The sequence below is a fragment of the Papio anubis genome, chromosome 8 (genome assembly GCF_008728515.1).
Source record: "Papio anubis isolate 15944 chromosome 8, Panubis1.0, whole genome shotgun sequence".
NCBI lineage: Eukaryota > Metazoa > Chordata > Mammalia > Primates > Cercopithecidae > Papio > Papio anubis.
The window spans coordinates 128756571-128779133 of record NC_044983.1 but is presented as its reverse complement, the minus strand read 5'-3'; the positions used below and the strand labels follow the sequence as shown (position 1 = coordinate 128779133).

General features: G+C 52.8%; 1 protein-coding gene across 3 annotated transcripts in view; it reads left to right on the top strand.

Annotated features, from left to right (window-relative positions):
* Positions 1-21118, top strand: part of ST3GAL1 (ST3 beta-galactoside alpha-2,3-sialyltransferase 1) — a 45666-nt gene extending 24548 nt beyond the window's left edge. For all 3 annotated transcript variants that reach the window (XM_009213629.4, XM_031669779.1, XM_031669780.1), the window contains 6 exons: positions 58-412; positions 9915-10111; positions 11054-11233; positions 12515-12560; positions 13977-14096; positions 16026-21118. In XM_009213629.4, the coding sequence (XP_009211893.1) occupies positions 107-412; positions 9915-10111; positions 11054-11233; positions 12515-12560; positions 13977-14096; positions 16026-16199 (1023 nt within the window). In that variant the 5' untranslated portion in view covers positions 58-106 and the 3' untranslated portion in view covers positions 16200-21118. The remainder of the gene's footprint in view (positions 1-57; positions 413-9914; positions 10112-11053; positions 11234-12514; positions 12561-13976; positions 14097-16025) is intronic.
* The last annotated feature ends 1445 nt before the right edge of the window (positions 21119-22563 follow it).

Genomic DNA, 22563 nt, shown 5'->3' with positions numbered 1-22563 from the left:
CCCTTCTGATTGAGCCTCCACCTCTGGGATTTTTCTTCCGTTTTTCTCCTCTCTTAGGAGGGAGTTCTGCTACCCATCGTGGGAGGCCGCCATCAGGGCTGCGAAGATGGTGACCCTGCGGAAGAGGACCCTGAAGGTGCTCACCTTCCTCGTGCTCTTCATCTTCCTCACCTCCTTCTTCCTGAACTACTCCCACACCATGGTGGCCACCACCTGGTTCCCCAAGCAGATGGTCCTGGAGCTCTCCGAGAACCTGAAGAGGCTGATCAAGCACAGGCCCTGCACCTGCACCCACTGCATCGGGCAGCGCAAGCTCTCGGTCTGGTTCGACGAGAGGTTCAACCAGACTGTGCAGCCGCTGCTGACCGCCCAGAATGCGCTCCTGGAGGACGACACCTACCGATGGTGGCTGGTGAGATGCTGCCTGAGAGTGGGGTCTGGGCTGAGAGTTGGGGTGTGGACTGAGAGTGGGGATCTGGATGAGGGTAGGGGGCCTGGGCTGAGAGTGGGGGTCTGGGCTGAGGGTAGGGGTCTGGTAATGAGAGTGAGGTGCTCCCAGAGTTAATGCTCAGTCCCCGTGTACACCTGGGGCCCTGCAAGGCAGTTTATTCAGTAGGATTCAGATTATTGTCCAACACTATTTATTGAGGATCTATTATATCTAAGAGCAGGAAGCACGGCTTTCGTTTTCTGTGGCTGCCATAGCAAATTTCTGCATGCTTCATGGCTCAAAACACCAGAAGTGCATCCTCTCGCAGCTCTGGAGGCCAGAAATCTGAAATCAAATTATGGGCAGGCTTGGCTCCTCCTGGAGGCTCTGAGGGGGAAGCCGCCCCAGGCCCGCTCCTGGCTCCTGCCGGCTGCTGGCAGTGCTGAGTGTTCCTGGGCTCAGAGCTGCGACAGTCCAGCCTCTGCCTCCACTTCCATAGGGCCTTCCTCCCTGTGTCCCCTTATCTCTCACATGTCCCTCTCCTTTTCCTATGAGGACACCTGTCATCAGGTTTAGGGCGCACCCTAATCCAGGATGATCTCATGCAGAGATCCTCAACAATTTCACCCGCAGAGGCCCTTTCTCCAAATGTCATGCTCACAGATTCCAGTGACTTGCACTTGAACATCTCTCTTTGGGAGCCACTATTTCACCCACTACAGCTATTGAAATGCAAAAAGAGAGAGAGATCCTTATTCTCATGGAATTTTATTCTGACTGGGAGGGGAAGATAGGAAATAAACAAGGTAGGCTCACATAGCAGTGCTTTGAAGAGAGAGCAAATGAGGTTTATCATAGAAACTTAGAGGGGGCTTCTGTCAATGGGGTCGCCAGGGAGGTCTCTGAGACAGCAGGACTCAAGTTGAGACCCACAGGCAGAGAAGGCAGCAGCCATGAGAAGAGCAGGACCATGCACTGCAGATGTCTGGGACAGCGGGTGCAGGAGCCCCAGGGTGGCCTCTGCTGGATGTGTTGGGGAGTGGAGGCTGGGGGACTGTGAATTTGCGAGGTGCAGTGAGACGAGGCCTAAGAGTCGGCAAGACCTGGGAGAGGACTCTGGGATTTCTTGTAAGTGCAACAGGAAGTCACTGTAGAATTTTTATCAGGGAGTTTCATGATCTGATCGTGTCATTTGAAAGGTCATTCCCATTGTTCAGTGCAAAATAGATTGAAGAAGAGCAAGATATATGTGTTCATGTCTTATTTATTGAGCATCTACTATATGCCAAGCATCACTACATGGAGATGGAAAAGGTAGAGTCTTTCCTTTCTTGGGTTGCAGGAGTGATGGGGAGAGAAGGGAAAACAGACAAACTCAAGCCAGGATGATAGGTGCTGCACAGGAAGCGGGCGCAGGAGCTGTGGTCTCCGTGTCCAACTCCCCTTGAAGCCTGGGGTTATCACAGACGGCTTCCCACAGGAGGCGATGGCCAGGCTCATCATGAAGGATTCAGAGAGGTTATCCAGGTAGATTCTGGAGGAAGGTTTATTTGAAATGAACAGAAAACATGCGTGAGACTGAGAAGGGTGGAAAGTCCTGGGCTGTGCTTCTGAAGACCTGGCTGAGTCCTGGTTTGCTGATCTGTGTTGAGCACCACTGTGTGCAGGTCCTGGGGTGGGCTCTGGGGAGGTGACAGAGAACCAGGCAGGTAGGGTCTTTTCCTTTCAGAGATCCAAGGGTCTAGAGAAGGAGGTGGTGAGCCAGGCATGGTAAGGATTAGGGTCTGCTCTCAGCCTCGGCGCTATGGACTTGTGGGGCTGGATCAGCCTTAGCCACACGGGCTGCCCCGTGCATTGCAGGATGTTTAGCAGCATCCCTGGCCTCTACCTGCTAAATGCTAGGAGTGCCCCATCCCCAAGTTGTGATAGCCAGAAGTCTCCAGACATTGTCAGGTGTCCCAGGTGGGGTGTGTGTTGGGGGCGGGGGGGGCACATGCATGCACAAAATTGCCCTCCCTTGAGAACCAGCAGGGTTGGGAAAATGACACATTGATGGCAGAGGTAGCTTCACGTACATCCCATGTCCTCTCTGGATCTGATTCCCCCTGTAGCAGCGTTGCTGGGACCACATTAAGTCCAAACTTCCTCTTCAGAGCCTGGAGTCTGTGATACTCAGTGTCACCATGGGATTCTGTTTACAAAGGCCTTTGGGGACCAACAGGGTGCTACATAGCCTGGATATAAACCAAACAGGAAGAGACCTTACACACTGGCAGGTAAAGGAGAAACTTGGGGGCCTTTGTCCTCATTTTACAGATAAGGAAACTGAAACTCAGAAAAGTTAGGTGACTTTTGCAAAAGAGAACATCAAATCCAGCCTCTAGAAATACCATATTAAAAAACTGTTATTAGAGAGCATTACCAAGACAGTATCGATCTTTCTTCTTGGGGAAGGTGGTTTCTAAAACTTAGGCTGGTGTCACCCAAGGGGGTTAAAAAGGCATAAGGGAAAAACATCAGCTTTTGGATATAACCTATGTGTCTTCAAAGAACACAGGCTATCATGTAGACTTAGGAACTGAGGCCTGGCATCAGGGTTCCTGGGTTTTGTCCCAGACTTCATAGGTCCCATCAGGAGTGACTGTGAAGAAGCTCTTCATCTCACTGCGTCTCAGGTTCCTTCCTGTTACATGGGAGGAATAAGCTATTTCACCAGGTTCTCTACAACCCTGCAATTATTAGTTTTAACAATTGTATTTATTTTTGTTGGTTTAATGGGCAAGTAATACTGAACTTATGTGTTTTATTTTGTTTTCAGTATTAATTAAGGCTGAATATATTTCCACTTAGTTGTTCCCTGTTTACCAGATGTCCTCCCCTGCCTGCAGCCCTTCTCTGCAGTCTTTTTCTGAAGTTTAGCCTCTGGTGACTGATCCCAGGGTAGCCACTTGGAAGGAATAGGGCTTCATCCTCTGGAAATCAACAGAAAGGAGAGGGGCTTTAGAGCTTTGGGGTTCTAAAAAATGTACAGATAATACAGAGACTACATGCTTTGAATAAAGAATCGGGATAGAGGCAGGGAATATTTGACATCAAAGCCATCCTGGGAGTTCCTGGCTGCGCCATTGCTCTGCTTAAAGGCCCCCCTGCAGGCAGGACCAGTTCATGAACAGAACTGGACTTGGGTGCTGATATGGTTTGGCTGTGTCCTCACCCAAATCTCATCTTGAATTGTAGCTCCCACAAATCCCACGTTTTGGGAGGGACCCGGTGGGAGATAATTAATCATAGGGGCGGTTTCCCCCCATACTGTTGAGGGAGCTGGAAGAGTCTTAGGTGAGAATGTGAGGTCCCGAGCTCCCATCCTGCCCTGAGCTTCATAGACCTCATCAGTCAAGTGGGCATCACAATTCCACCTCGTCCCAGCCCTGGCAGGAAGAGGGACACAGGAGCAGTCACCGGGGCTCACTCTTTGAGTTGAGTTGAGTTGAGTTTACAAATCAGCCCTGTGCCCTGCCCTGCAAGTGAAGAGACTACACCACCATCCCAGGCTGGACCTACTGACCCCTGTGACCCTCTCCTCGGGTCTCTGTCCCAGATATCCAGGAACAGGGATCCCTTCCCCAGTCCCCATGTCCAATTCGGAGAAAAGCTATGTTGAATTCTGACTCTGCCTTCTCTACTTGCTCCCAACTTGGGAAACCATTCTGTGATACACAGGGAACATTCTCAAGGGACAGAAAGAGTGCGATCCTCCCCTGGTTTCCACCCCCTGCCCTCCTAAGGCATCTTCCCATCCCAGACATCCATGCTCAGTGCCCAAATGCAAAATGATACCATCATACTGTCCACCTGGCACCTAGCACCAACTCTGGCCAGGTCCTGGACCCAGCTATCCAGGTACCACTGCCTCGCCGTCACCACCCCCACTGCCACGAGGGTGTAGCTATTTCATTGTCCTCACTTTGCACTTACCAGGTCACCCACTGTCGAAGGGCACAGTCAGATCCCCTTCTAATTAAAGGACATGGTGGTCTGGAGTCAGACGCAGGATATTCAATCTGTCTTCGTCCTGGGAAACTCACTTCACCTCTGTAAGCTTCAGTTTCCTCACCCATAAAATGGGTCTATAAGATCACCTTTCTCATAGAACCATTATAGCAACTCAGTGAGAATTATCAGGTTCTCAGCACAGAGCCCTGCATAGAGCAACCATAGAACACACGCTTCCACCCAGGGTGAGCCATCGGAGTCCTGCACAAGCCCTTTCTAAGCACCGCCTGTACCTGCACTAACCTGTCCATCCACACGGCACCAAGGATGTGGTAGGGGCTCTGTTGTGATGAGCTGAATGAATGAATGTGTGTTAGCTTTAGCAGCTGTCATTCACTTATTCAGTAGACATATCTTGAGCCTGTACTACCTGGCATGCTTGTGTCTGCTGCTTGAATGCCAAAGGGGCCAGGGAAACCAACAGCAGCTGGGGATTGGAATGAGGCCTGCGGTGAGGCGCCAGTGGTGCCAGCCATGTGTGGAAGGCCAGAGACTGATATTTCCAGGGTCCAAGGGAGGCTTCTCAGAAGGTGATGCATCGTTCATTGGCCATGGAAGGAGGAAGGAGGGTGGGAAGGGAGTGCGGGTACCTCTTCCCAACACTCTCGGGACAGGTGTGGCCTGTGGATAGGGACGACTTCCAGCCATCGTGCCTCAAGACAGGACAAACTCTGCCACAGTGCACGCTCCAGAGTTCCCATGGATCATGCCCAAGTGCAGGGTGAGTTGAGGCACCCAGGGCTCCAGCTTCACGGAGATGCCCGCTCTTGGGCTATGCCCCTGGGCATGAGTGGGCTTTCTTACCCCACTTGCCTGACTCCTCACTCGCCTCGCCCACCCTCGCCCCCAGCCTGTAGTGCTTGACTCCATGGAGATCCTCCTTCCTTCTCCTGCCTTACTCCTCATCCCTTTCCAGATGGCACCCACCAGTGACACCTGCATCCGCGCCTCAGCCCCTGCTTCCAGGGAAGCCGACCCGAGGCCCATGCTTCCCTAAGGAGCTCAGACCACCAGGCGGCAGGCATTGATTGAGCGCTGATTGTATACAGAGACATATACTTGGAAATTAGCCAGGAAGGCTGGGGAGGGCGTGTCTCTGAACTTCCAAACACTCTGTCCTGTGTTCATATCAGTAGCACTGTCATACCTTTTTTTTTTTTTTTTTGACATGGAGTTTCACTCTTGTTGCCCAGGCTGGAGTGCAATGGCGTGATCTCGGCTCGCCACAACTTCTGCCTCCCAGGTTCAAGTGATTCTCCTGCCTCAGTCTCCCGAGTAGCTGGGATTACAGGCATGCACCACCACCCCCAACTAATTTTGTAGTTTTAGTAGAGACCAGGTTTCTCCATGTTGGTCAGGCCGGTCTCGAACTCCCGACCTCAGGTGACCCGCCTGCCTTGGCCTCCCAAAGTGTTGGGATTACAGGCGTGAGCCACTGCGCCTGGCCAGCACTGTCATACTTTTATTGTCACTGACAAAAGGCAGAGAAAACCGGAATCTTTCTTTCCCAAAACAGTGACGCTACATGGAGTAACCTGCCGCTCCATCTCAGCTGGTATGGGGAGGACTTAGGATGATAATCTAGAGAAAGAGCCAGTTTCCCATCTGAGTTCTACCTGGCCCTGCACTCACTCAATGACCTCAGGTGAGCCCTTTCCAGGGCCTGGGCCTCCGTTTCCCCTTTTGCCAGTGAAAGATTGGAACGGATCCAAGATTTCTGAAGTGTGGGGCTTGTGATGTTAGGTGAGGCAGGGCATTAGAGAAAGTCGCATCACAGAGCCCGGAGGTCATTCCTGCCGTCCCTCCTTTCCGCCTGTCTCTGCAGTGCTGGGGCTTCAGTTTGGCCTGGTGTCTTACTTTGCACCTTGTCAGGGCTTGTGAGCCTTGTTCTAAGGGAGAGGAGAGTTTGCGTGGGCAGGCAGCAGGGTAGAGCTGGAACCGAATACAGTAGCTTAGTTTTCATTGCATTGTACAACTACCATTTTACTTCTGCCAGGTAATTCTTGCTTTCTACTTGTGGTAGAGATGAGAGGTTTCCTTTTCAAATAAATTTATTTTTATTTTTTGGCCAGGTGCGGTGGCTCACACCTGTAATCCCAGCACTTTGGGAGGCGGAGGCGGGTGGATCACCTGAGGTCAGGAGTTCGAGACCAGCCTGGTGAACATGGTGAAACCCCGTCTCTACTAAAAATATAAAAATTAGCCAGGCACAGTGGTATGCACCTGTAATCCCAGCTACTTGGGAGGCTGAGGCAGGAGAATCCCTTGAACCCAGGAGGTGGAGGTTGCAGTGAGCCGAAATAGTACCACTGCATTCCAGCCTGGGCGATACAGTGAGACTCCATCTCAAATAAATAAATAAATAAATTTTTCTTAAATGAGTCATTAAAGTCAGTCAGTAAGAGTCCAGCGAGATTATGTGGTGCTGTGTGAAGCATGCAACATGCTCCTCACACACATCCACGGCCGACCTTGAGTCCTGGCTTCTCGGACCTCTGTGGCACCCCGTAGGCACTCAGTAAATGTCACTGCATGATGGATACACGGTGCCAGGCTCCCAAATCAAAGTAGCGGCATGATGGAAGGCCATCCTGTGGGCCTGGGCACATCTTCACAAGCCTGGGGGGCACAGCAGCGCTTGCTGGTTGGAGACCTCCGTGGAGTTTCCTGCAGGGGAGTCTGGCTGTGGTCCTGTACCCTGGGGCTCTGAGTGTGGTCCCCCCACCAGCCCTGGCACAGCATCGCCCAGGGGTCTGTTAGAAATGCAGGATTTCGGGGCCAGCTCAAACCTCCTGAGTCAGATCTGCGCCTTAGCAAGCCTCCTGGGGCGTTTTCCGCACATTCAGGATCATGGGGCCGCCCTGGGCAGTTCCATCAGAAGCAGGCATTTTATCTGGATATCGCATTTGTGTGTGTGACAACGTATTCATAATATTTATTTTAACCACTTGTATGTGTACAATTCAGTGGCATTAAATACATTCACAGCGTGTGTAACCATCACCACTATCTATAACCATAACTAGCAGATTTTTGTCATCCCAAGCAAAAACTCTGTCCCCATTAAATGGTAACTTCCCCTTACCACCACCTCCTCCTCCCAGCACCTGACAGCCACCCTGCCACTCTCTGTCTCTATGAATTTGATTACTCCAGGTACCTCACATAAGTGGAATCAGATAATCTTTGTCTTTCTGTGTCTGGCTTCTTTCCCTAATCATAATATTAGTATTTTCAGGGTCCATCCATGTTGTAACTATTTTGAACTTTTTTCTTTTTATAGCTAATAATGTCCCATCATGTGTCTAGAACATCTTATGTTTGTTTATTCATCCGTCACTGGAGACTGGGTTGCTCCCACCTTTTATCTATTATGAATAATGCTGCTTTGAACATGGGTATACCAATATCTGCTTGAGACCCTGCTTTCAGTTTCTGGGGGTGTATACGTAGGAGTGGAGCTGGCAGGCCACATGGCTGTTCTGTCTTACCTTTTGAAAGACCACCTGTGTTTTACCTCGGCTGCACGGTTTTACATCCCCACCAGCAATGCAGGAGTTCCATTTTCTCCACATTCTCACCGACTTGTTGTTTTGCGCTTTTACTTATAACTGTAGCAGTGGGTGTGAAGTGTGGTCCAGATTGTGCTGCTTCCCATGACGTGTTTAATGGTCTTAAGCCAGAGGAGAGGCTGCCTGGGTTTAACTGGAAGAGCACTCTGGTTCTGCTTGCGTGCCTCCCCTTGGGGCATCTGATTCCTTCCATTGCAGTGGGGACTGGGTGCCCCGGGATCTCCCTACATATGCCCAGGTCACTCATCTTCTGGATAGTGGCCAAAGCCACTGCTGGTCACTTCCTCCTCTCCCAGCCACTCCTTGCCTCTGGGGCCTGGAGTAAGCTGATGGGAACCGCCCCACAGCTTACCACCCCTACCAAAAAACCCAGGGTCCAGGCTTTCCAAAGGCTAAGATTCCAAGAGCCAGAGTCAGGGTTGTGTTGTGGGAGAAACCTGCGGGTGGGTTTCTAATAGCCTGGGTTCAAATCCTGGTTTGTATCTGGGATGTGTTGCTTACCTCTCTGGCCGCAGAGCATCCCACCTCGCCCACAGTGAAATGACACAGCACTGTGGCATGGGGACAGGTGAGGAAGGCTGAGGCACCAACAGGCATCACTACACAGTGTGGCCAGAGCTCCACCTGAGGCGGTGGGCCAGCCTGGGCGTGCAGCGTGGGCCAACAGGGAAACCAAGTCATCCTGGTTTTAGCACTGAGAGTCCTGCATCTAGAGAAACCCCTTAACCTGGGCAAATAAGGATATTTAGTCACCCTGGGAATAAAACTAGTGTTCAGCCTGCGAGCAGCTGACCCTCGAGCTAGGTCTTTTTTCTTTTTTCTTTCTTTTTTTTTTTTTTTTTTTTTTTTGAGTTGGAGTCTCTCTCTGTCACCCAGGCTGGAGTGCAGTGGCGCGATCTTGGCTCACTGCAACCTCCGCCTTCCGGGTTCAAGCAATTCTCCCTCCTCAGCCTCCCAAGTAGCTGGGACTACAGGCATGCACCACCATGCCTGGCTTTTTTGTATTTTTAGTAGAGATGGGGTTTCACCATATTGGCCAGGCTGGTCTCAAACTCCTAACTTCACAACTCACCTGCCTTGGTCTCCCAAAGTGCTGGGATTCCAGGCTTGAGCCACTGCACCTGGCCTGGGCTAGGTCTTTAAAAGAAGATGAAAATGATTTGCTAGGCAGATCACAGAGGCCTTGTGCATCCAGCAAACTGCTGATTCTTCAGTCTGACTGGAACCCAACAGTCCTGGGGCCAGGGGAACTGAGGGTCAGGCAGGAGAGATGGCAGACGTCCCTACTGCTCTGTCCCTCATCCCTGGCTGGGGCTGGAGAACTGGCATTTCCACCTACTCCTCGCTCTTCTTGTTAAGGTTTGAGCGAGAGCACATAGCCCCTGGGCCCTGGTGTCTGAGCAGGGTGGGAGTAAGACACAGCTAGAAGACTCCTGCTATTTTTCTATCTTTCAAGCAGCGGTGACACGTAGAGGGATGGAGGGCCTTTTAGAGAGAGGGGAGCCCCCAGGGAAGAGCAGGTTGGAGAAACGCTGATGGCATGTGGAGTTGGAGGGGCCTCTGAGGCCAGGTGTGGTTGGATCACCCAAGTGGCTTCAGCAGTACCTGGCACATAGTAGGTGCTCAGTAAACACTTGCAGAATACATGAATAATCTCTTTACTTCCAGAGTAACCCTTAGTCTCCTTGAAGGATGAAGTGGAGGTGTCTGTGTGTGAGCCGCCTCCATCTCCAGGGACCCAGCAGAGAGAAGGGTGAACAGGAGGCCCCAGTAAACAACAGCAGGTAGCTCAAGGGCTCTGCTGCCAGGAAGCTGGGGCCACAAAGCCAGGTTGACCACCTTCTGTCCTCCGCCCACAGAGGCTCCAGCGGGAGAAGAAGCCCAATAACTTGAACAACACCATCAAGGAGCTGTTCAGAGTGGTGCCTGGGAATGTGGACCCCATGCTGGAGAAGAGGTCGGTGGGCTGCCGGCGCTGTGCCGTTGTGGGCAACTCAGGCAACCTGAGGGAGTCTTCTTATGGGCCTGAGATAGACAGGCACGACTTTGTGCTCCGGTGAGTGCCACACCCTGCCCCAAGCCCACTGTGCTGCACCCAGAGGCCCCTTGGAGCTATAGGAAGCATCTTGGCTCAGGCTCAGGAAGGCAAGGTTCAGTCCTGGTGTCTCTGGACTTACCTAGGGACCCCAGGCTCCACACTGCACCCCCTAGGCCTCAGATTCCCCACCTCTGCATTATTGCAGGACGAGAATGGACTAGAAGGGCCTCTGCGTGCAGAGGAAGCCATACACAGGAGGTCCCCCGTTGTTGGAAGCTTGCCACATGGAGGCCTGGGGAGAGAGCAAAATTAATGTGAGGACTCTTAAATCTTTAAAATTCATCCCCATTTTGTAATCTAGGCCATAATAAAACCAAATCTTTTATGTAAAATGTGTTTTTCCCTGTCACCAAGTGAAATAGATATTCCAGGAAGATGCCCCAAGTTTGTCCTGGGTCTCTTGCCATTCCCACCACACCACTCATAAGTGCTCCATGCTGAGAAGTGCGGGGGTGGGGACTGGCCATCCCCAGCAGCCTTCTAGAATAGTCTCTGCTGTCTGTGATTCCTGACTTTAGTCCTTAGACCACTTACCTGCCTCTCGGAGCCTCAGTGTACCAGGTGTCCCACGGGAAAGTCCATGGTAAGGATCAGAGTCAGGTTTCCTTGCTGCAAAACTAGGGCTGTGGAAATAGCCTTTGGATGAGATTGTCTGTGACAGGCGGGCAGCGGTGGTGATGGCTAGACTCCCTTGAGGTCACGAAAGAGAGAAAAATAGCAGAAGCCTTCTCGCTGTGTCTTCATTGTCTCTATTTTACAGATGAAAAGGAGGAGGCCCGGGGAAGGCAGATGACATGCCTGAGGTCACACTGGAGGCTCACTGTCTCTCTCGGAGAGCTCAGGCTCGCTGAGAACACGTGCCCATGCTACAAGACTCAACTTTCTCCCCTTCTCTCCCAGGATGAACAAGGCGCCCACGGCAGGGTTTGAGGCTGATGTTGGGACGAAGACCACCCACCATCTGGTATACCCTGAGAGCTTCCGGGAGCTGGGAGATAATGTCAGCATGATCCTGGTGCCCTTCAAGACCATCGACTTGGAGTGGGTGGTGAGCGCCACCACCACGGGCACCATTTCCCAGTGAGTCCCCCCTGTGGCCCCGCCTCACTGCTCCGCCCCCTGCAGTGACACCCTGTCCCCCAGCCCTGCGGTGGTCCTGCTGTGCCTCCACCGGGGTGCCTCCCCTCTTCCAGCCTCCTCCAGCACACACAAGCCCAGTTCCTGTAGCTGCCTCCCCAACTGTTCCAACTCTTCCCTCCTCATCACTTAATGAACCACAAGCTTTAGTGTCCTCTTGCTAACAATGCCCAGAGGGACCTCCACGCACCCCGGAGACTCTTCGGGAAGAGGGGCCGCCACTAGAAAGGGTCGGTTCTGCCTCCCTTTATTTCTGAAGTGCAGCCTGACAAATAACAGCACCTTGCTTTTCAAACTTACATGAGCCTGGCCAGGTGAGGGTTCCTAAGATATGAGGGATGGGGAGTACAGGTGCAACCTGGGCCCCTCCCCAGGGCAGGCAGTGCTGAGCAAGGCAGCTGTGGCTTCCCTGACAATCAGGAACCTAGTTTTCTGAGCAGGCACCGCACATGGCACTTGGCACATATTATCTCAATTAATCCTCACAATAGCCGTTATCGTTTGCTCCATTCTCCCAGTGAGGACTCTGGAGCTCGGCCAAGCACCTTGCCCAGGGTTGAACTTCACACAGAGCCTGTGCTCTCCTCTAACCCTGACTGAAGGGAAGTGCTTTGATGTCCAGATTTCCACAAGCCGTCTTGTCTTCGGCCAGGTTTTCTAGGAACAGAGCCAGCCCCGGGATGTGGGTGCAGGAGACTAGGGGTGAGGGAGGCAGACCGGGGTGGGAGCCAGGTCTGGATGTGGCTCAGCTGCAGTCTCCTCCGGGAGCAGGAATCGTACCCGTGGGACCAGCTTTGACACCTCTGCACTCGGGGTACATGCAACCGCCCAGCTGAGGAAGGGGCAGCCGCGGGTCTCACCAGCCAGTGCCCCAGCTCGGCAGGGGTGCCCTGGCCCTGAGAGGTGGAGGCACCACGGCCCCCACTCCATTCCTTAAGGCTGTGCTTGGAGCAAGTCCTCCTCACCTTTTTGGGGAATAGGGGTCAAAACCCAGCAGAATGTCCTCAAATTAGGCAAGGCCGCTCTCTGGTGTCTATCGGGGATTGCTGTGGGCAGGGGGTTTCTGTGGCTGAGGTAGGGAGGTGAGGGTCCCTGAGGGAAGGTGTGGGGGGCAGGAGAGGCTACGCCTGCTTCATTCTCTAGTCACTACCGCCACAGCTGCGTGCCCAGGTTCCTGGGCCTGTCGCCTGCCCCGTTAACCAGCTTCTCTTTCTCCAACTGCAGCACCTATGTCCCGGTTCCTGCAAAGATCAGAGTGAAACAGGATAAGGTGAGTGGAAGCCCCAGCCCCTTTGTTCTAAGTTCAGGTTTCCTCATCTAAGGCTCTGCTCTCGGGTACAGCATTGAGTTGCAAGACAGCCCCCAGATCCCCAGGCTGCTGGAGGTAGCATCTCCCACTTAGCTAGCCCCCTGGGGGAAGAAGTCAAACACTGGGAGAGATTCTCAAAGCGGGGTCCCCCGGGCCAGCAGCATCACCCGGGAACTTGTCACAGATGCACATCCTCAGGCCCGTCTCGAACCTACTGATTAGAAACCCTGGCCGCCCCGCATTCTGGTTTTAACATGTTCTCCAGGGACCCCTACGTACGCTGTGGTTTGTGAATTCCTCTCAAAGCCAGGCCTCACCTCCTGCCTCTCATCTCTTTCCATGTCTGCATCTTCCCCAGCAGGCCCCTGGCATGAGGCTGGTCAAGGGATGGGCAAAGGGCAGAAGAAGGAGGGAAGTGAGGTGCCTACCACACTGGCCTTTTGCATACGCTATCAAACTTAGATAGGCTCAGAGAGGTCAGGAAACTTGCCCAGAGACACACAGCTAGTTCTGGATAAGGGTAGAATTGAAGACTTCCTGTGCCTCCAGCATCTTGCCCTTTGCATTGGGCTGTGCTGCCTCAGGGAAAAGGCCACTTATGGGTCTCTACAGGGTGGCATTGGTGGAAAGGACAGCCTCCTAGAGATGGTAGGAGGCCACACTGAGAGGTGAATGGTTTACCAGAGGTCCACAGAATCCACCCTTCCAGTCCATTCCAAGGGGCTGGAGTTTGGCTTTCTGGACATGCACGCCCTCTCCTGCCTGAGAAGTCCCTTTCACTGTCCTCAAGGCCGGCTTTGGGTGAGGAACCAAGGCCAAGCCTGATACCGGCCCCCTCCCAGCTCAGCTACTGCCGGCTGCGTGACATGGGGCAGGTCACTTAGCCTCTCTGGGCTTCAGTTTTCTTATCTGTAGCAGGAGGAGAGGGAAACCTGGGACATGAGGTCATTTTAAGGATTGGCGATGATTCCAGCCATCCTCAGGTGGCTTGGTGCTTATGTCTTCACTCATTGACAGTGTCTGGTCCCACCGCACGCTGTTCCCTGGGGCCCCCTTCTCCTGAGCAGTCTCCTGTCTCACCCCTTGGCCTGCTTGGGTTTTTCTGTGTGTCAGCTCAGCGATCCTCCTCACACCGTCCTGTAGGGCCATCCTCTGCATCATTGCTCTCCATAGCACTTATTAGCTCAGCACCTCTGTCTCTTACTCATGTGGATGAGTGTCCATCTTTCCCACGAGCATGGAGGCCCACGAGTGCAGGGGTATCTGTCAGGCTCACGGCTGTGCCTCCATGGCCGCAACAGTGTGTGTGTCTGATAGGCACTCCATGTCCTTTGCCCACCAGAACTCACTAAGGGCCATGTCTTCCCATCCCCGCAGATCCTGATCTACCACCCAGCCTTCATCAAGTATGTGTTTGACAACTGGCTGCAAGGGCACGGGCGGTACCCATCTACCGGCATCCTCTCGGTCATCTTCTCAATGCATGTCTGCGATGAGGTATGCCACCCTCCTCCTGCCCGCAGGGCTGCCCAGAGGACAGAGCTCACCGTCCTGTGTTCCCGAGGGAGGGCAGGGAGAGGGAGGGCAGGTAGACCTAGCCTGCCTCTTCCAGAAGCTCGGATTCTGTCTCTATGTCAGGGCTTGCAACGTGTGTCTCCCAGGGTGTTTCAGTGAGTGACAGTGCTCTATGAGAAAGTTCTCAGGAGCAAGAGTTCTGGCACATTCTGTGTGAGTGCCCAGGACCATGGCGGTGGAAGCTCGGATCAAGCAGCAGATTCCGGATACAGGAGTGGATTCTCATAGTGAGAATTGTCTAAGGCTGCGGTTCTCAATCCCACTTACTCCTTAGAATCATCTGTGGGTCTAAGTTCCAGCACCCAGGCCACATCCTGGCCCAATTTTTCCAGAATTAATGGAGCCAGGACCCCATGGGTTCCACTGTCTGCCGACAATGAGAACCAGTGATCTCGAGAAGCACGCATTTCCCTTCTGACGTCCTTCGCCGTCTACCAGGCTGTGTTCGGGTTTCCACGGATGCTCTGAGAGGCTTGCTGCCGCCCCAGGAAGAGGAGCAGGAGGGCGGGTCACACAGCCCCCACTTCCTTCCTGACCCTGGGTTCAGGCAGGGCCCTTCTTGTCTCGTCCAGCCCAGCCCCAGCCCCACCCTGCCTGGTGCCTGGTGGAAATCCCAGGAAGGAGTCAGAGGCACTGCAAGGCAGGTCCCCAGGCTCGGCCCTGCCCTGGTGTTCCAGGTTGCAACGTGGGTGCCCCTGTCATTTCCGCACCCCACCCACCTCCAGCCAGCTGGTCCCAGACCCTTGCTTGGGTTTCTGCTCAGAGCCCTTTCTCCCATGGTTCCCACCTGTTTGGCCCTAATGTCCCTGCCCTGGAGCAGGCCCACGTCCATGTTGCATTTCCTTAGAAAGCCACATATGGCATGGAGCTGTCCGCTGTCCCCTCTTTGTCCCCACCCCTCCAATCTGTCTTCCACGCTGCAGTGCATATAGCACATCCTCTCCCTGGAAACCCCTCCATGCGATTCCTTCCAGTCATCTTGTACTGATTTTCTAAGACTCGACCCACATGCCACCTCCTCTGAAGAGCTTCCTCTGACTTCTCAGGGCATCAGCCCCTCCCTCCTCTGTGCTGTGGGAGCCCTGAATTTAGCCCCAGTTCCAACAAGCATCGCTCAGTCAGTGACTCCAAGAAGCTGTAAGCCCCAAGGCTGCTTCCCCCAGCAGCTGCCCAGCTGGCATCTGATCAAGCTCTGCCTGAACTTCAACACAGCCAGTAGGGTGCTGGGCTCAGAATAAATGCACAGCGTTTGTCATGTATGTGAAAGGCCTGGCCTAGTGGCCACGAGGGCGCCTGGTCCAGATGAATGTTGGCCGCAGAGAAGAAAGGGATCAGCCCTGCCCTCTGCCTCATTGCAATCGTGATTCTTGGACCCATTTTCCAGATGAGGAAAGTGAGGCTCAAACAAGTGATTTCACATGCCCAGAGCATCATGGAGTGGCAGAGCTGGGATTTGGGGCAGTTTGCTTGGCCCCAAAGCCCTGCTTTCCTTCCACTCTCTTCCATTCCATGGCCTCCTTCCTATTGCCTCCCTCTGTAGCTCCTCGATTCTGGAAGAATAGGTTGCCCTTGCTGCAGAGGTAAGACCCGGGCTCCGAGACCACCCACATGCAGTCATCTCTCAGGGTGCTTCTGGCATTGGACTTGAGCTTTACTTAACTTGCATTTGCTTCACCAAGCCTCTGAGAGTTCCAGGAACGTAGAGAAGGGTTTTAATGAAGGGTTAGTATGAGTCCTTGGAAATGCTGTTTATGGTCCTGTGGGATTCCAGGAACGCCTACAGGCTTCCTTTCTCAGAGGTGCCACCAGCAGCCCTGCTGTCTGGTTCTCATCTTTGCTTTGCCCCCACAGGTGGACCTGTACGGCTTCGGGGCAGACAGCAAAGGGAACTGGCACCACTACTGGGAAAACAACCCGTCCGCGGGAGCTTTTCGCAAGACGGGGGTGCACGATGCGGACTTCGAGTCTAACGTGACGGCCACCTTGGCCTCCATCAATAAAATCCGGATCTTCAAGGGGAGATGACGCAGTGAAGGGTTGAGGATGGACGCACTGTCACACCTCTGCGTTTCCAGCCCCAGCATCTTGCCGGAGCCGTTCCATCCCGGAGCTTGGAGGGGCAGCCTCAGGTGTGTGCCCAGGCACCGCTCGCAGCCTCTTGCACCCAGCCATTGGCAGCATCTATTCAGCAAGGTCACTAAGCTCTGCCAGAGTGGCAGAGCATGTCTCGGAACCTGTCTTGAGTGGGGACAGCGTCCCCCCACCGCTGCCCCAGAGCTGGGGAGGCGCTGGGAAAGGTTCAACCTCCACACACTAAAATCATTTTAGCTCCCGGAGCGAGCTTGGGGAACAAATGTAGAAGACGCCTATATTCTGAGAGACAGGACAGTTTCCCAGGAAGATGGGCAGAGATGAGTGGCGATTCTGTCTAGCACAGAGACATGCCAGGCGCTGTTGGCACCCAGATGCTGCCCTTCTTTGCACGAAGCCCGGCCTCTCGCTTGGCGTGACAACCCTGTCATCTTCTTCCCAGAACTCATTTATGAGCCACCAGAGGCTCCTACCCCAAAGATTTTCACAGAAACTGGAGGCCAGGTGCCGTGGCTCACACCTGTAATCCCAACACTTTGGGAGGCCGAGGCGGGAGGATCACTTGAGCCCAGGAGTTCAAGACCAGTCTGAGCAACATAGTGAGACTCCTGTCTCTACAAAAATTAAAGATTTAAAAAAATTAGCCAGGCATGGTGGCACACACTTGTAGCCCCAGCTACTAGGGAGGTTGAGGAGGGAAGATCTCTTGTGCCCAGAAGTTTGAGGCTGCAGTGAGCTGTGATCACACCACTGCACTCCAGCCTGGGCAACAGAGTGAGACCCTGTCTCTGACAAAAAAAAAAAAAAGGAAAAGAAAAAATCCCCAAACTTGGCGCCGTGTTTCTGACTCCTGCAGATACCTCTTCCCAAGCAGATGTTCCTTTGAGTAGTCCATCTCGTGGTTCTAATCGTGGCGAGAGCAGATCTGACCACTTCCATGTGCCTTTGTATTTGGGAAAGAAAAGCATGCATGGGCTGAAATGAAACAAAAGCCCTTACTTGGGAAAAGGGACCCCCACCAGCGGCCCTGCTTGCTCTCTGGCTGGGAACATCTTTTCTGGTTTCCTGAGCCAGCACCTGAATTGGAACAAAGCTCTGAGGATATTCAACAGCACCCAGCAGCGCGTCAGAATGGAACGTACATTCTCATTCTCAGACTCTTCAATAGGGTGCCCGCAACCTCCAAAGCCACACGGGAGGCTGCCAGCAGCATTTTCCCCGAGGGCCTGAGCTCAGGGTCAAGTCCCTGCTGGCCATCTTGGGGCTGTCACTGGGGGTCTGGGCCAAGGATATCCCAGGAATGGTGACTGCCACATACCTCATCTTCTTACTCCCCAGCTGTTCTCCTTTCCTTGTTAGCCTTCCTGATTATTTATTGATTCTTTTTTTATTCAACTGACATTGTTGCACCCTGGCTCTGTTGGTGGTCCTGGTGTTTTAATGAAGCTTGCCTCACCCAGTAGCTGGCAAACGGGGGTGTGTTTAAGGGGGGTCTGTAGGAGTCCTCAGACGTGGGATGTTGGGGATATCTAGGGCTTGGATGGTTTGTGGAATGTCCTCAGCATCCTCCCGTTCCAACCCAACCTTCCTTCTTCCTCATTGTGGACTTGGATTTATTCTCAGGCTAGGAGTCTCCAAAACTCTGTGAAACCTTACTGCTGCTGGGTGGGGAGTGGAGAGTAACAGAAATGTGGGAACCAGTGATTGTTGGCTCCAGTTACTAATGTTTAAGCAGGAAAACCACTTTTCTTGTTGAAGATATCCCTGAAAAGGCCGCTGCTGCTTTGAGGAGGCGTGACTTTTTCCTGGTGGAGCGTGACGGAGGCGTGGGGCCTGTGCTCCCAGGCGCGGGGGAGCCCCCTCTGCACACAGGGAGGGAGGAGCTTGGGGACATCAGTGATGGGTCACAGGTGGCTTCAGGCCATTCACAAGAGTCCCCGGAAGTTGCATGCCAAGTTTGGTTTTTTCCCTGAATCTCTACTTATGAGCATTTTTCTGGAGAGAGGGTCTATAGCTTTTATCAGATTCTCAAAGGTTCAGAATGGGGAATGTGTTAAACAGAAAACCTGTTTCAGCTTTAAAATCCTCCAAAATTTTAAGATTTTTTTTTTTTTTTCTGAGAAAGGCTGGTAAATCGCTGAGTCGTCATTCAGAACATACAGCCTCGAAGGGCAGAGTTCACAGCCATATATGAGGTGCAGAACTCAGCAAACGTTTGTTGAGTGGCTGAGTGACTCCAGGGGCAGACTCCAGATCGTCAGACACTGAAACAGAGAGTGTTGCTATCTCCTGAACTCTTCCCTTTCTCCTAAAAGCTGAGTCTCTACAGGGATGGCAGGCTCGGGCTGAGCAATCGACTTCTCTGGGTTTTGCTGTGCAGGAATAGGTCCCTCAACATGAAGAGGCGTCTGTGTCTGAGCCACATGCTGCCTGGGTCGATGGCCTGGTCTCCGTCTGGTCTCCCCGTCTCCCACTAGGATGGTCAAGCTGTGAGATCTCTTCCAGCCTCCAGATCCAGCTTTGCCGTTACACTGATGAGAAAATCAAGGCCACATTGCAGCTGGGTGGGGAGTGGAGCGTGACAGGCATGGGAGAGGACAGTGATTGTTGACTCTAGTTACTGATGTTTAATCAGAAAAACCACTTTTCCTGTTGAGCACATTTCCTAAAAGGCTGCTGCTGTGTAGGGAGGTGTGGCCTTGTCCTGGTGGAGTGTGAAGGAGGGAAGTGACGGGCAGTCGTGAACTGTCTGGGACAGATAGCACAAGTCAGAGTTTGGGCAGAAAAAGGGTGTTACCGGCGCTATGTTGAAATTGTCCGGAGGCGGGCTTTCCCAGCAAGTCTCCATTCAGCGTCTGGAAAAAGTGTAACCAGAATGGAGGCGTCTGACTCTCCTGGGCTCTCTCAGCACCGAGCTCTGTCCGCAGGCTGCCTGGGTGGCCTCTCATGCCCTCCAGTGCAGGAGACCACATTTCTCTTTCCCATAGCAGATAGCTCTTATGTTTCATTGGCTTAGCAGTGGGCACTTAATGGAATAAAAGCCAGTTGTTGCAGCCAGAATTAAATGCACCAGTTTGGCTTAAACCAACTGGAACTCATCCCTGGGGTGAAGGTGGCTGGGAATTAGACAAGAGTGTGTATTAGCCAAAGGGCAGTATGCATGCTGTCAGCAAGAGTACGACGAGCACTCGTGGCAGGCACGTAGTGGCGGGGGCTCCCGCAGGCCCCTGAATCCCAGCCCACAACTCTTTCTACTCTGCAGACAGAGAGTTCCTTGGAGACTGGCCCTGCGTTCAAACAGAACAGAGGGGTCCCTGCCTGCAGCACCCAGCGCTGAACCTGAAGCTGCAAAGATAGGCTGACGAAGTGGCCCATGAGGTGTCAGCAACATCCCAGCCCCCTGGGTCTCCCCAGTGAGTCAGGGCACTGATTTGCTCTAGCTGGAGCTACATGCACCTCCCCTGCCCTCAGCCACCTTTTAGGGGAGAAAGGAGGACAGAGTTATAACCTCTGGTTCTCTGCAGGGATCCTGGGCTGGAAGAAAGTTCATAAATGGATGAATGCCTTTTAAAACTCTGGCTTTTCCAAACATCATTCAGCAAAGCATTTGGTTAGGCTTAGAGAGAAAAGCCAGATATGAGAAAATAGAACGTAAAATAGGGGGAAAAAACATAAAGAAGGTAGAGAGGGCAGTTAAGATCTGGGTGATTCTTTAGGGAAAGGGCTGGTTGGGAGGCTTTGATGGAATCCCATTCTCTGCCGTGGCCAGAAGGTGGTGCTAGAGGCCAGTCCTACCTGGATGTGACTCTGGCCTCCTGGCAAAGGTGGATTAACACCACAAAGAACATTTTGAACTGGTATGTTTGCTTTGAAGTAGTCTGAAAATAAATAAAAAGGAAACCAAAAGAACTCTCTCTCCCTCCCCTGGCTAGGATCAAAAATGCTGTGTGCAGGGAAGCCCAAGCCTCAAGGGGCCACTGTCCAGCTAAAGATGACTGCACACCAGCCATGCGCCATCAGGAACCAGCACCTGTCCTTGCCCCTGAGAAGAGCCCCAGGGGTATCATTATATCCATCGTGGACATCTGGTTTGCAGCAAATGTGGCTACATGCCATCAGGATTATCCTGCCCTGTGAACTGGGCTAGCCAGTTTTGAGATAGAGTCAGCCTCCCCATTTTTGTTTGTCATGAAAACACCAGCTCCTGCACCTCTGGGGTGCTCCCTGACACTTGTGCAAAGAAAAAGAGGAAGACTTAGAAGAAAAGGCAGAGACAGGCAAGGCAGCATCTCACAGCTTGTCAGGATCAGGGCATTACCGACTTTTTTTTTTCTTACCAAAAGAGCACTGAATTTCCTATGGGCGGTGAGCCACCTTTACACCTCCTATTCTCCCTCCCAGCCCATCAGGCGATCCCATCATCCAGCCTCATCACTCAGCTTCTTCCTAGTACAAAACTGCCATTGGTTGCACGTCCTGAGCTGGGGGACGTCAGCTTTAACCCTAGCCTGTGTCAGGGCCTCCCCCTTAAGCCCCCCGCCCCTTAGGGTGATCGCGGGTTCCTTCCCTTCCTCCTGCACAATCGCTTCCCTTCACTGAATTCCCTTCAAAGCCAAAGTTTCTTGAGCACTTTTTCTTGTGTGCAGTCTTGTGTGTTTGGCTGTTGGTGTTTTAAAATTTGCTTTCTATTCCCCCTCGCCTCCATGTCGTTGCGCAGCTGAGCACTGGTTGGGATGCATTCAAATAACGTTAGCAAGATCCTGCTTTCCTCAGCCCCCGCTCTGTTTTATTTATTGTTTAATATTTCCAATGATCCAAATCAAAGTGAATAAATAAAGAGCTATTTTATCGTTTGGGGGTGTGTGTTGTTTTTCTACAAGGGTCAGGCATTTGCGCTGCCTTCAACCCTCCAGCTCAGAGGGCCTACTGGGTTGGCGTCACCACTACTGAATGGCCAGATTTCAGAATACAGAGGAGAGCCCCAGCGTAGGCCTTGGAGAGGCCTCTTCTCAAGCCCAGGAGTGCCGTGCCCTGCTGTGTGACTGGCGAGTCACCTACCTTCTCTGAACCTCCGCTGCCTGCCGCCTGTGTCAAATGGGCGTGACAACACTGGCCATCAGAGGGGATGTGAGATTAAAAACAAAAGCATCTCAAGAGGCCCAGTAGACATGCACCACCTGCTTGAACGTTTGCTGAGTAAATTCACCTTGGCCAGGGCCTGATATGGGCTGGCCTAGAGTCTGTCCTCCCCCACAGAGACAGGCACACCCAGGGGTGGGCATGAGTTTGGTCCAAAGTTGGCACTAATCTCCCTTTAAAAAAAAACAGATTCAGAAACCCAGTGTTGGGAGCCTGTAAGATAAAATCGGTATAAACAGTAACCAGGCCTCCCAGTTTGTATGGCACACAATACCTCCCTAGGCGTGATCTTTAACTCTCAGAACAGCCCTGCAGGCTGGTGCATGACTGAGGGCGGAGGTGGGTTCACAGCAAGGCGTCTCTCTCCAGTCCTGGGCCTCCTGTCTGCCCTGCTGCCTCCCTGTCACTCTGTGCTTAGCAAGGATGTTTCCTGAGATATTTGAGACACTGTCTATGGGGACCTTCTGAGGGCAGTCCCCAGAGGAAGGATGGGGCAAAGATTCACACAGAGGCTCTGCAGCCAGGCCACCCTGGGTCCCACCTATTAGCTGTGTGAGTCTGAGCAAGTAACTTAACCTCTCTGCCTGATCTCATGATGGGTAAGTTTGGTATGATGTAATACCTCTGTATACATACACGTAGAGAATTAAATGAGTTAACCTACGCAAAAGGCTTACAACAACAAATGTTAGTTATTAGTACATCAGACACAGGAGCAGAGAAGGAGCTGTCTGCAAGACTGAAATGAACAGCAAGGTTCTGCTGGGGAACCCGGTCTGATTCCCTCCCTCCCCCCATGCCTCTGTCCTGCTCCTGCTCCCTGCCACGGGCCTTCATGCTGCCCCTGTATCTTCTCTAAATTGTTTCCTCAACTCTAGACTTCCCTTTCCTCCTCGTCCCATCACTTCTCTGTCCTCTCCCTGCAGGGCCCTGCTGTCACCTGGCGATAATACGTGCTCCCACCCCTCCATTCTATGGAAGATACAGCCTCTCCCAAATTCGCTCCTGGTTGGCCTCACATCACAGCTGCAATGTGGACCAGTGGCCACGAGGTGGTGCCATGCTGCAGTCGGCCCCGCCGCCCACTTTTCCAGACCAGCTCTGCCGGACTCCAGTGCCTGGCCGCCCTGTCCTGCACATCACACCCTGGCCTCAGGCT